We start from the raw sequence: 14,647 nt of genomic DNA on the forward strand, positions 1-14,647 counted from the left end.
TTCTAAGTGATCAAACAGATTTATCTTTACTTGATTTGATAGGTACTTTCATTGTTTAATTGTAGTCCTTAAACTGATGAAATGAGTATCTTGTACTTTTGTAAACTTTTTGGTTTACCATTCTTTCCCCACCCTTCTTTTCTGTAGTATGTTAGATTTCTAAGGAATATATAATCTTTCTTTATTGATACAGACAATTTAAAAAAAAACAGCTTTTATCAGGAGATCATACTTGCAACTTCCTTAAGTAAAAAGATCCTGTTAGTCTACCATGAAATGTAATATATCTCATACAAATATTAAATGTGTGTAAAGATTTATGTATTACTTTTGTATCATTTTCTTTTGATAAAAATACATGTAGTTGACAAGCAATACCTTTATTTGCTTGAATTTATAAATCAAATGCACAATAGCAATATTAATTTATGTATACAATATAACCTATATCTTCTAGAAAATTTAGTTCAATGCCTTATTGTCTTGTACTTATTTCATCCTCTTCCCTCTTAACTAATCTCAGATTATTAGGTTAGGGAATTTATTAAGTCAGTTGTAAAAACTAATTTTATTTCTATTATTGTGTATTAATTATTAAATTACTAAAATATTTTCCAGTGTTAATTTTTAAGAAAGTAGTATATGTCAGCATGAGTCCCAATTAGGCAATTGCAGTTGATTAAAGTTAGTGGGAAAAGGAAACAAAAAGGTTTTTATTTTGAAAAATAAATTCAGAGCATATAAATAATATTTGAATTGTTTAATCATTATTTCTTGTACTGTCATTTTTTAATTAATTCTGCATGGTTAGGGATTATTTGTTTATAAAGTTACTGGCCTTTATACTAAATGTTGTATACGTAAGAATCTTTATTAAGGATGTTTTGTGTGTTTACTAGGAAAAAGTGGGAAGTCAGAATTTGATTTGTATTATTTAAAAATAAAAGTTTTACTCTGATTAAGTAATGTGTTTATTATTACAGTAAAAGCAGAAAAGCAATTACTTAAAGGAAAAAGGGTATACCCAGTCAGTGGTATACCCAGTAATTAGCATCATTTATTTACAAATCAAACTTATTTATGGCAAATTTATTGATATAGAATTCTCTTTTATCAGGTTGATTTAAATTATATGTCAATAAATTTGCAAGTAGGATGAGCTATTCAAAACTTCATTAAAAATAAGACTTACCAGAAGAAATAGGAGAGTTGAAACCCACCTATATGAATAAAAAATTCACTTCATAATTAAAAATTTTCTAATAAGTAAACTAAGTGCTCCCCATGGCTGGGAAATTCAAATTCAGGTAACAGTAACACTAATCCATTTAACCTCCCCCAAATACTATAGGGTACTAGTATCATGTCTATTTGATAGAAAAATCTCTTAAGATATAGAATAGTTAAATGCTTTCCCTAGAGTTTTGTGGAAAGTCTTAACAGTTGAAAATAAGACTGTCTTCTGAGTGCAGAAACAAAGCAATGCTGGTTATGAACTACTGGAAAGGAAGATTGTACTGCTGAGAACCTATAAGAAGTTTCTATACCTTAACTGTCTATATACATGTCTTAAAAAGACAGAACTATAGACAATAGTTGTCAGGAATTAGAAGAAAAGAAGAAAGGGATGAATAGATGGAACAGGGAAGTTTTAGGAAGGTGAAATTATTTTGTCTGATACTGTACTGGTCAATTCATGCCAGTAATTGTCCACGGTCAAGACCTGTAGAATATACAAAACAGGGTGAACCTTAATGCTAAGTCTGGACTATGAAAGAGTAATTGGTCTTGAGTATGATGTGACTAGGCAGTTTATTCAATATAAGCATATTCTATCTTGATATCAGCAAAATATTTTACAATAGCCTCAAAATATCTTTCATATCACTTCTGACTTTTTCAGTGTTTGAAATATTTTACAGTTCCTTTCCAATATAGTAGCTGTGTCCAATGTGGCTAATGTGACTAAGAATTTGAATGTCAAATTTTATTTAAGTTTTGCAACTTATAAATAGTTTCATGTGGCTAACAGCCAAACAGATGAAACATTAAATCAAACAACAGTGAAATAGCCAGTGATTAATGCACTTAGATGACATTGAAAAACCTTACCTTGAAAAGTGGTTTATTGCCAGTTTAGGAGCATTCTCTCCCCCTTTTTATGTATTTTTTCTTTTATTTTGGTTCTGTCTTAATACTTAGGTTCCATATATGCGTGAAGGTTGTATTTAACATTGTGATTTCTGATGTATTAATATATCTGTATGACAGAAACTAAATTTAAAGTTTTCAAAAGACAAATGGGGTCTTTTGGTATGTTCAGAGAACTTTAGTACAAAATTAGTCAGTGATCTTTCCTGATCAAATTGTATTTGAAATAGTATGTCCTATTGTGGATTCTATTTTATTTATTTAGCGTGTATGTATGTGTGTGTGTGTGTGTGTGTGAGAGAGAGAGAGAGAGAGAGAGAGAGAGAGAGAGAGAGAGAGAGAGAGAGAGAGAGAAAGAAAGAGAGAGAAAGAAAGAGAGAGAGAGAATGTGTGTGTGCTGGTCCTGGAGAGAGAGAGAGAGAGAGAGAGAATGTGTGTGTGCTGGTCCTGGGGCTTGAAAGTGCCTGGGCTTTGTCCCTGATCTTTTAAACTCAAGACTAGTATTCTACCACTTGAAACACAGCTCTTCCTATGGCTTTTTGGTGGTTAATTGGCGATAGGAGTCATAGACTTTCCTTCCCTGGACTGGGTTTGAACAGCCATCCTCAGACTTCAGTCTCTTGAGGAGCTAGGTTTGCAGGCAAGAGCCACTGGTACTTGGCTTGTGGATTCTATTTTTAAGAGTTTCTTTTTAAAAGAAACCTGGGTGAAGAATTGTTTGAAACCAAGTTGTATTAGTGTACAGTTTATCTGTAAAAATACTTATCTGTAAGATGTACATAATATGTTGCTTGGCATTATTTTCAAATATTTGAAGGCTTCTAGAAAACCTATTAAGAACATCTTCTGTATTAGCAGAGGGTGCACACATTGTAATAGATGAAATCTCTAGTGAGACTGTTTAGGTTCAGTGTAAGGAAAAGTTTTTGTCAGTAAGCACTCACTAGCAGTGGTATGAATTGTCTTCTATGATGCTGTTGGCCAAAATGTGCTGGATATTTGTCACCCAGGAAAAGGTAATAGCAATATTGAGCACTTATTGTCAAACATGTGTTAACAAATGAGAAAGCTGTGAATTTAAGAAGGATCTTTTGAACAGATGAGAGAGCTGTAAATTTAAGAAGGTTCTTCAAATGTAGATCTAGCTCCACTTATGCTCTTACCGATTTTGTTATTCTTCCCTGGAATGCCAACAATGCTTCCTGTGGGTAAGAGCTTTGTTTAGATGATCTATAACATTCTTTTCAAACTAAGCTTATTTAGATAAACCCATTCTTACATGTAGGGATGGTGTATGTAAAATGACTATAAGAAAGGTCCATCTGATTCTCAAATATAGCAGAATTGAATGAAGCCATACTTAGGCAGAGAGACTAATGCAGAAGCTATACTCTAACTGAAGATTGAAGTTTTCATTGTAGCAGATTTCAAACCTATTATTGCTTTTTGCAGCACAATATGCAATATCATTTACTTTCACCACTGCACAGTAATAATTTATGGACACTCATGAATATATGTGGTCACATATTAGAAGCAGGAACACCTCTTTGGAAGAAATACTGATAATTAATATGTGTTCATGTGTTTATTAGATTATTAATTTTCTTTAACTTATTTTATTATGATTACATTTAATGATAATATCTTCATTAGTATTTTGTATATATAACAAAGGCTAAATGAATATTTTCTATATGAAACTATATGCTTTATATGTGAAATACTTAGTACCTTGTATTGGTCATATGTAGCATAAGACCAGGGTTATGTTTTGTTTAGGAATTAATCTGCATATTTTTGCTTTAGAATCTAAGAAACTTTTAATCTGTTGCATTTTCTTTTAATCCATTAAGTTAATGGAAAATTTAACAATAATGAAAAAATATAATAACTGAAAACTTTCTCCTATTCTAAAAATACTTTAACAGATAAAATAATAACAGTATTCACCAGGTATAGGTGTAATGGTATGATATTCTCAGCACTCAGTAGGTGAAAACAAGAAATTTGTGATTTTAGAGGCTGGTCTGGTCTACTGTGGAGAGGGAGTAAGTGTCCCAATGCAAAAACAAAATTCAAACAGGCTAACAAACCAAACCAAAAAGGCAGTACCATCATCCAATTCTCTTGTGTTTTCCTTGAGTTTTATGTCTTTTATAGCCAGAATAGTAAATCTTGCCTTTTCATTGTTAGAGAACGGTCTTCTTACATTTTTTGGTGATTTAAACTCTTTAGTAGAGCACTTTTTAGTAGTCTCTTTCTGTGCCCAAAGCCTAACCCCTCTCTCCCTCTTAAAAAAATAAAAATTGGTAGTTTCAGAAACTTAAAGCAGTGATCCAGACAGCTGTACACTTGCAAACAGTCACTCTTGCATGCCAAATTAGTTTGTAGTGGGGATCTTAAATGAAAACCACACCTGCTCTCAGTGAAAATGGTAAATGTTGTAGAAAGCATAATTTGGGGATTTTTTAAAAAAAAATTAATAGCAGCTGATCCCAGAACTCCTGTTCCAGAACTCTTGGGAGTCTTGTTATTCACAGCAAAACAGCTTTTCTTGTCCTTTTGCTAGGACCTATGTGTGTTATTTTAAAGAAATAATATGGTCTTTTTGCTGTGATCCTATATTTAGGGTGCGTGAGAAGTTATATTACAAATATAACTATTCTATAGATTATTTATGTTATTTATTTATAAGTTACATTGCAAATACAATTTTTGGCCAAAACTTTCTGACTGAAATATAACTAAAAATTTCCCTCTGAACATGAATTTAATTCTTGAATATGAACTTAAATCAAGTAACGTTGAGTGACCAAAAATACATGTAAGAGCATTTCTGCCATGATTATTTTCCAAGGGAAGGAATGGTCTTATTTAAGAATTAACATTCTTTAAGAGTTAATAAAGCTTAAAGAATAGTTCATATTCTTTGTAGAGAATACTTCCTATTACAATGTTCGGAGGCTTTTTTTTTCTTTTTTTTTGAGGAGGGTGGTGAAAAGGGAAAACAATTATGTGGCAATCTAGGCAATTAACAAGTAGCAATAACTAGTAGGCATAAAACAAATAATAAATAATAATAAATACTATATAATAAAATATAATAAATATATGATAAAATAACTCAGAGTTATTATAATGTTATTGAAAATTTCCAGTTTCTAATAAAGAAATTACAAGACTTGACAAAAAGCAAGGGAGTTTTATTCATACTATGAGGAAGTAAAAGCAAGTAATAGAAACAATCTGTGAAGTGACCAGATATACAAGTGCATCATATTAAAAGGTTAAAAAACAAATATGGAGAGCAGCATAAAGAATTATCACTTAACAGAAAATCCTCAAAAAATCTAACCGATGATGTTTCAGCAGAAGTAATGAAGATCAGAGATGGTGGGACAGCATATTCAAGGTGGGACAGCATATTCAAAGTGTCCCCAGGCATAGTGGTATAGGCATGTAATCACAGCAATGAGGAGCCTAAGACAGTAGGATTACAAGTTCAAGGCAGCCTGGGCTACATAGTGAATTCAAGGTCAGCCTCATATACGGAGAGACATTGTCACACAGGAAAGCCAAAAACAAAGGCACAACAAGAAAATACCAAAACATCCTACAACCAGCAAGCTATTTTTATTAGCATTTACTAATTGTATAAAGGTCCTTCATTATGATATTAACTGCATGCAAATAATGTACTTTAATTTGCCCCTATCAGTATTACCCTTTTTGATTATTCCTCCTTTATAATAGCTTTTGGTGGATTTTATTATGCTGTTTTCATACATTTATATAATTTATTTCTGTAACAGTCACAACTCCCATCACCTCCTTTCTCCCTTCCCTACCTGCTGGTTATTTTACAAATAGAATCTTACTTCCTGTTTTTATTATGCATGGACTGTGATCCAACCGTTTTATACTTCTTGTAGTTCCTGTTATGACAGGTACAATCCACTGTGTCCATCTTCCCTCTCTTAAGGTAGAATTTTTTAAACTTTTCTGCCTAACGTGCCCTGAAACTGCGCTCAAAAAGTGTTATTCATTTATCAACATCAACAGTGGCCTCATCAGAATAAGTCTTTTAATATTAGGAAATGGTCAAATTTACTTCAGTGAATACAAGTTTTATAAAATTCTAATTTTCTCTTGAAAGAATTGGAGAGAAGTACTTGTACTTGTTTCCTTAGTAAAGCAGGCTGACTTTTTTTTTTTTTAATAAGTATGCCATATACAATAGCCAATTTGTCTTGAGTCATTAACTCAAATCAAAATACAATAGAATCAAAATACTAAAATAAAAAAATATAGAAATATCTTACTGGCACTTTGAGACACCATCACCAATCAGTGTGTGACAAAACTATTTGTATACATGTTTCTCTTTATTACACAGACTATTAAAAAGCACATACTCATGATATAAAACTTAAACTAATAATTTTTTATCTTCATTGAAGTACATTCTTAAATAAAACTGACTTTGTTGTTTGTAACTATTCCTGCATGATAGTTTGAAAACACTAGGCTACTGTGTGAAGGCATCTACCATAGCTTTTAAGTCATCTATGCAAATGTCAGCACAATGAAAAGGCAGGTAACAACGAAGTCTTGACCTAACTGTACCCACTCATTGAGTCTTAAGACCTTTTGAAATTCAAATACCATTATTTTTGTTTAATTGTGCTTGAAACTTTCATAGAGAAAGGAAGGGAAAACATTGTGTTTTTCTTTTATGCATCTATGGTCTTTGCTGGTAAACTTTTTTTTTTTTTTTTTGCCACATATCTCTATTGGGGGTTTGGGTGATGATAGTAGATGTCATGTTATATTTTCATTTTAATATTTATTTTTCTTTTTGTTTTGTGCTGGAGATGGAAACTCACAGCACAATTTCTTTCCTTTCTTCCTTCCCTCCTTCCTTCCCTCCCTCCCTCCCTCCCTCCCTCCCTCCCTCCCTCCTTCCTTCCTTCCTTCCTTCCTTCCTTCCTTCCTTCCTTCCTTCCTTCCTTCCTTCCTTTCCTTCTTTTTTTCTTTCCTTCTTTCTCTCTCTCCCTCCCTCCCTCCCTCCCTCCCTCCCTCCTTCCCTCTCTCTCTTTCTCTCTTACTTTCTTTTTCTTTTCTTTCTTTCTTAATTTTAATGGGGCCTGAACTCTGGGTCTGGGCGCTGTCCCTCAACTCTCCAGCTGTAGGCTAGTGTTCTACCACTTGATCCACAGTGCCACTTCTGGCTTTTTCTGCTTATGTGATGCTGAGGAATTGAACCCAGAGCCTCATGCATGCAAGGCAAGCACTCTACTACTGAGACACCTTCTCAGCCCCATGATTTCTTTTTGTAAAAAATGTTTAACTTTTGTTGATACCTTTTATATTTCTGAAATTAAAATCTTTTGGGGGGGGGTATTTGTTTTAATATTTTGTGATACGGTCTTCTCTGTAGCCCAGGTTGGCCTCCGTTTGTTGATCCCTCTCACAGATGTGTACTACCATGCTTAGCTACTATATTTTTTATGGACCATGTATTTATGTTCATTTCATTCCACAACAATTTTCTATAAATATTCCATAAGTCTTTGCATGGTACATTAGAAAGTTCTTCATGTTTGGATTCAGGTACATTTTATTTCAAAACTCCACTCTGCTAATAGCTTTATAACAAGGGAAATTTATTAGTATTTCTTTTTGAAAAATCTAAAACTATGAATAGTATCTTGCTGTAGTTTTAAAAAATCAGCAGGATTAGAGTGTGAATTAGGCAAGTTCTTTACCACTTGAGCCATATCTTATGTCTTTTTACATTACATTTTTAAATACAGCCTCACATTTTACCCAGGTTGGTCTGGACTACATTGTCCTATTTATGCTTCTTGAGCAGCTGGATAATCAGTGCTCACTAGTGTGTTTAGTTTTTATTGGGTAAGGTGGGATCTCATGAATTTTTTATCTGGGCTGGCCTTGAACTAAAGTATTTTCAGTTTTCAGCTCCTGAGTAGCTAGGGTTACAGGTGTGAATAACTGTAACCAGCTAATAGTAGTACTTTATTTTTAAAATATTAGGAGGATTTGCTGGATGGAATTAGTGAGTTTTATATTGCATGCCATATTATATTACAAATGTTTAATATTTATTGCTTATAGAATTGATATGCATAGGAATAATTGAGATAATTTTTTATTTTATTGTCTTTTTTGCATATAGAACGTTAACAACAATAAAAAGAAAATACTGTACATTTAATGTCTCCTATATAATTCAACATAATTTTTTTAATCTTTTGATTTTATTTGTGTGTTCTCTGGTAACAGATTTGCTTAATTTAATATCTTCACATTGCACAATCATACTATTTACAATTCTGAAAAGGAAGAAAAAATGTATATTTCCTCATCACATAGGGGGAAATTTAAAGGCTCCCTAGGACAATTATATTATGCAGTTAGGTAACTGAAAGATTATGAATCATAACATTTTAACATAACATTGAAACATTTTAATTTTTGTTAGCTACAGCTTAGAAAAATAAGATATGCATGAGAAATTTTTAAATGGTTATATAAAACATTTAAAGCAATATTTTTTTTTTTTGCCAGTCCTGTCATGGAACTTGAACTCAGGACCTGGGCATTGTCCCTGAGCTGCTTTTGTTTAAGGCTAGTGTTCTACCACTTGAGCCACTTCTGGCTTTTTCTGTGTATGTGATACTAAGGGATTCATGCATGCTAGGCAAGCACTGTGCTACTAAGTCACATTCCCAAATATATTTTTGATTCTAGACCTAATAAACATTTAAAATACATGTAAGAATTGGGCATACAGTTATGATTCATTAAAGCATTTTAACAGTTCTTAAAATGAAAATGATAGCAGTTTCATACAGAAAGCTCTTAGGAAAAGTAGACAGACTCTACGTTGGAAAAAAGTTATAGAATTATGTGTGCTTATACCAAGAGAAGCCACATGAAAGAATTTACCTTGTAATTTCAATATCTGTATCTAATTATAATTATTTTAAAAAGTATGATCTTTAATTACATGATTTCAGGTAATTTTCATAATGCTGAAAATTCTTTAGCAATGTGAAGATTTAATTTACTTTTTAAAGTTATTATGTTCCTTAATCTTTAAGTACTTAGATTGAATAATATGTTAATAACTTGAAAACATTAATTTTTAATTAACAATATTGTGTTTATTTCTCTGTAAAGCTATTTCAATTGCTGGGACCTGAAGGACTTGATCTTATTGAGAAGCTTCTTCAGAACAGAATTACAATTGTTGATAGATTCCTTAATTCTTCAAATGATCATAAGTTTCAACTTCTTCAAGGTAAGAAATTATGGAGAAATAATTCTAATTTAAAAACAAGATTAATTTATTTAACAAGTCTTTTTTATTATTCTTATGTTTTCTATATTCTTTGATCTATTGTCTAACTGGTACCATTCAGCTAAGTAGATTTTAGATATTTTGTTAAACAAATGTAACTGTCAAACAGGAGGATATAACATTATTGGGGTAGTACTTTTTAAAAATAATATTTTAAAGCTGGGTGCTGGTGGCTCACGCCTGTAATCCTAGCTACTCAGGAGGCTGAGATCTAATGATCATGATTCAAAGCCGGCAGGAAAGATGGTGAGACTCTTATCGCCAATTAACCACCAGAAGACCAGAAGTGGCTCTGTGGCTCAAGTGGTTGAGTGCTATCCTTGAGCTGAAGAGCTCAGGTAAAGTGCCCAGGCCCAGAGTTCAAGCCCCACAACCAACAAGAAAAAATAAAATTATAATATATAGTACATATATAATATATATAGACAGTACATAAAATAAATAGTAGAAAGACTTTTTTGGGGAGAGGAAAGTGTTTGTAAACAAGTATATCTATCTTGACAAAGTGCTTTTTTCCAATCTTTTTTTTATTTTTTTGGTCGGTCATGGGACTTGAAATCTGAGCTTGGGCACTGTCACTGCGCTCTTCAGCTCAAGGCAAGCACTCTACTGCTTGAGCCACAACACCACTTCCGGTTTTCTAGTAGTTTATTAGAGATAGGAGTTTCACAGACTTTCCTGCCCGGGCTGGCTTTGAACCTCCATCCTCAGAACTCAGACTCCTGAGTAGCTAGGATTACAGGCGTGAGCCACTGGCACCCGGCTCTATCTTTGTATTTTGAACACTTTGAAACCTGTTGTAAAGATCTAAGAATAATACAAGGATCCTTTCTATATGCTTCATATAGATTCACTACTTTTTAACATTTTCCTCCTACTGTTTCTTTCTCTTAAATATGTGTGTATCTTCTATTTAATTATAATGCAGCTATCATAGCCAAAGAAGACCTGGATTGTCACATATGACATATACTTTTTAAATATTAAAGTTAATTAAGAAGCCAAACTTCTTTTTTTAAATTTTTTATTGTCTTTAAATGGCTCTACAAAGAAGTTCCCATTCTACAAAACAGTATATGAATACAAAGTGTCTGATAACATTGTCACCTATCTTCTTTTAAAAAAATAATCCTGCCGTATTATGATGCAATGATGTTACACTAAGGTTATCAGTCAACTGCAACAAAGTCAAAGGGCTTAGGAATAATATTTAACATCAGCTTCTGCCAGAAGAAAAGAAATGAGTTATGGTCCTGAAATGTAGATTTGGAAAGTTTTCTTTCTTTAATCAGCCTCCTAAATATTACTATGGAGATATTTATTGATCCTAACATGAAAAAGTTTTAATTTATTACCTAAAGTTAATGGAAAGTCCAACTTCACATCTTTTATGGAAGTTTTAGATGAGTTAGTTGTCTTCCTGCTCATTTTGTTTTATTATGTTTATGTCATAAATTCTGTCAGGATTATGTCTGAGAAACATCACAGTGTTTAATAAAAATCATATTAAATTTAAATTCAAAAATATATTTTAAACATTAGTATGTCCTGAAATGCTCAACTGCTTTTACTATTTTTACTCAATGATGTATAGTCATTTTTCTACTATTTAGAAAATTTGCGATATTTGCATATTTTAATACTTTCTGAGAAATGTAATCAAGAATAATAGCTAGTATATTTAAAATGTTTTGTAGTAATGTTTTCAATGGATATCTCTTGAAAAATTGTTTTTCTTAAAATTTTTTGAGTCATAAGGAAATACTGAAGAAGAGTCTTTAAACTTCGTCACTGTTCCCTTTGTATTTTGATGGAGTTGTGGGTTTAATGGTACGTCAGAATTCTCCCACATGATCACTTTTTTTAAAAGTTAGTTGGAAAGTTATTAACCATATCCTATCATTTTCTTCTTTAAAATCACAGTCTTACAGAACAGTCATTCCTTTACATTTAGTACTTTCTGCAGTAGCAGTGAATATTGTTAATAGCAGTGAATATTGAATTTGTGGGAAGGAAATACTGACTTTCCTTAAGCTACCATGTTATATATTGTGGTTGTAGTACCTGCTCATAAAATATGTAATAGGAGCCAGTGGCATTCATCTATAATCCTAGCTATTCTTGAAGCTGAAATCTGAGGATCGTAGTTCAAAGCCAGCCCAGGTTAGAAAGTCCATGAAGCTCTTCTCTCTAATGAATTACTCACAAAAAGCTGAAGAAGAGCTGTGGTAGAGTATTAGCCTTGAGTAAAAATGCTCAAAGGATAGCACTGAGGCCCTGAGTTCATGCCCCCAAACTGGCACCCCCCAAAAAAAAAAAATATATATATATATAAATAAATATATAATATAAATATATATATTTATATAAAATGTGAACTATTAGAGCATGTGCATTGTGCTGTTTTATGTTTTAGTAGGTAAGACAACGTTTTTCATGAAGGTTAAATTGTGTCTGGGATTATAATTCATTCTATTTATTACATTTGCTTTGTAGACAATTGCAAAAAATTTTTAGGAGAGAACGCTAAACCTAACTATGGTTGTCAAGTCACTATTCAATCTGAACAAGAAAAGCAGTTAATGAAACAGTATCGCCGTGAGGAGAAAAGAATTGCCAGAAGAGAGAAAAAGGCTGGAGAAGATGGAGAAGTTTCTGGAGAAGGACTTTTGTCTTTTGATCCCAAGGAATTGCGGATACACAGGTAACGAAATTTGGAAATTGAAAATGTACTTCTTGTAATTGCTACTTTTACACGTCATTTTTTAATTTGGTTTTAGCAATTCTCACAGACGAGTTTTCTTATAAGGATAGAATTTTGTTGTATGAAAAGCTGTTTTTCTGGGATAGAAAACAATCATCTAATTAATTAGAATATTGTATGTGTATAGATAACTTAGATATTAGACATAAGCTATTTTTAGATGCTGCACACACACCATTTAGTTAGATAATATAAAGTTTATAAAGCCAATGAAAACTTCTATTTTCTTTCTTAGATTAATTTCTTTCTTTTTTAGATCTATGTTACTGTTTAAACTAAAAAGGAAGAAAGTGATATAAATGGATCCTTTCACTAAAATGATCATTTTACTTGATTCTTTAATTATTGAAACATTAATAAAACACTCATATCCTCTTAAACATCTTTGGATTATAACAAAATGAAATTATAAAGAATACTAAGCCAGGGCTGGGAAGCTGGCTCAGTGGTAGAGCACTTGCCTTGCATGCCTGAGTCCCTGGGTTTGATTCCTCAGCACCACATAAGCAAAAAGAAAAAAGCTGGAAGTGGCACCATGGATCAAGTGGTAGAGTGCTAGCCTTGAGCTGAAGAGCTGAGGGACAGCGCCCAGGCCCAGAGTTCAGGCCCCATGACCGACAAAAAAATAAAATAAAAAAATACTAAGACCAAGTTGTTAAAGCTTGTCTAAATATAGTATCTAAATGTGCTGAATCCTATTTGTTTACCTCTCAATATTCTGAATTATTAATACCTTTTTATTTTATTTTTTTATATTATTATTTCCTTTTTATTTGGGAAGAATATCTGAAATAATTATACTAATTTAATAAATGCTTTTCTTTCTAAAATAAAGATGTGAAATTTGGCCTGTTATTTGTGTTTACAGAGAGCAGGCACTTCTGAATGCCAGGAGTGTTCCGATTCTGAGTAGGCAGAGAGATACGGATATTGAAAAACTGCGTTATCCCCATGTTTATGATTCCCAGGCAGAAGCCAGGAAAACGTCAGCATTCATTGCTGGTGCAAAGGTTTGTCATTGGTGTATAATTACTGCTTACAGGTCAGAATAGGTCTTCTCTGAAAAATGACGGTGTCCCTGATTTTTTAATATAGTGCATATAGTTCTAGTTGTTTCTTTGCTATTTTAAATTGAATTTAAATTGTATTTAAAATGGTGTGGAAAATAAAATACTGCAGTATAGCTTAAGTAGTAGGTATTCCAATGCCCTTGTTAATTTCTCTTTATCGTGGCAATTTGTAGTTTTGGATTTTATCTATTGTATCACAGTTCTGCTCAACTTTATACTATGTATTACACATTTTCCTAGTTATGTGAGTACATTTACCTTTAGACATACCATGGAATTAATGTATATTTTAAGATTTACAGCATCCCATGGCATGTATATCACATGAGATAGTTATAAATGAATGGCTTGCATGAGTGTTTTAAGTCTGCTTATTTTTATTTAATTCTTTTTGTTTTCCTTAAGGTAAATTTATTTGCTAGTGCTATATCATAAAGCCAGTACTATTCTCAGTCTTTGTCGCTATCTTTATGCAAAATTATTCACCAGAGCAGTTTTGTTTTTTATTAGTATTGGTGTTTGTTTTTCATGGTTGTAGATGATTTTACCAGAAGGAATCCAAAGAGAGAATAACAAGCTTTATGAAGAAGTACGAATTCCCTACAGTGAACCTATGCCAATTGGCTTTGAGGAAAAGCCAGTTTACATCCAAGACTTAGATGAGGTGAGCAGCTTTTTGTACAGTTGATATTTTTGTAGCATGCTATGTGTTATAAATGGATTTGTGTTGAAAAATTATTTTTAAAAGTAGTTGACTAATACAGTACAAAAATGAAGTTTAAGCTATTGGTTACAAAAAGGTACTTTGCTGGAGTTTGAATTTTTACAAAATATATTCCTTCATACATCTAACCATTTGTGTTTTTGCATATGTGTTTCTACTTTAGTTTTATCACTTAATCCTTTTTAAATATATTTGTCTTATTTTTAAAATTTACTCTTGCACTTCTACTTAAAAATAAAGATTTTTTTTTTTTGTCAGTCATGGGGCTTGAACTCTGGGCCTGAACGCTGTCCCTCAGCTCTTCAGGTCAAGACTAGTGCTCTGCCATTGAGCCACTGCGCCACTTCTGGTTTTCTGAGTGGTTTATTGGAGATAAGAGTCTCACTAATTTTCTTGCCCAGGCTGGCTTTGACCTGCCATCCTCAGATCTCAGCCTCCTGAGTAGCTAGGATTACAGGCATGAATTACTGGTGCCCAGCAGAAATTAAGAATTTTAAGCCAGGAACTGGTGGCTCACACCTAGCTACTCAGGTGACTGAAAACTAAGG

The 14,647-nt window shown here is 32.4% G+C and overlaps 1 protein-coding gene across 2 annotated transcripts in view; it reads left to right on the top strand.

Moving 5' to 3' along the window:
* The window catches only part of Ascc3 (activating signal cointegrator 1 complex subunit 3), a 234,598-nt gene that overhangs the window by 21,057 nt on the left and 198,894 nt on the right, over positions 1-14,647 (top strand). For both annotated transcript variants that reach the window (XM_042679521.1, XM_042679520.1), the window contains exons 5-8: positions 9,361-9,481; positions 12,038-12,245; positions 13,174-13,315; positions 13,914-14,039. In XM_042679521.1, coding sequence (XP_042535455.1) covers positions 9,361-9,481; positions 12,038-12,245; positions 13,174-13,315; positions 13,914-14,039 — 597 coding nt within the window. The remainder of the gene's footprint in view (positions 1-9,360; positions 9,482-12,037; positions 12,246-13,173; positions 13,316-13,913; positions 14,040-14,647) is intronic.

This window comes from Dipodomys spectabilis, unplaced genomic scaffold (genome assembly GCF_019054845.1).
Source record: "Dipodomys spectabilis isolate Male_0828 unplaced genomic scaffold, ASM1905484v1 ptg000053l, whole genome shotgun sequence".
In the NCBI taxonomy this organism is placed as follows: Eukaryota; Metazoa; Chordata; class Mammalia; order Rodentia; family Heteromyidae; genus Dipodomys; species Dipodomys spectabilis.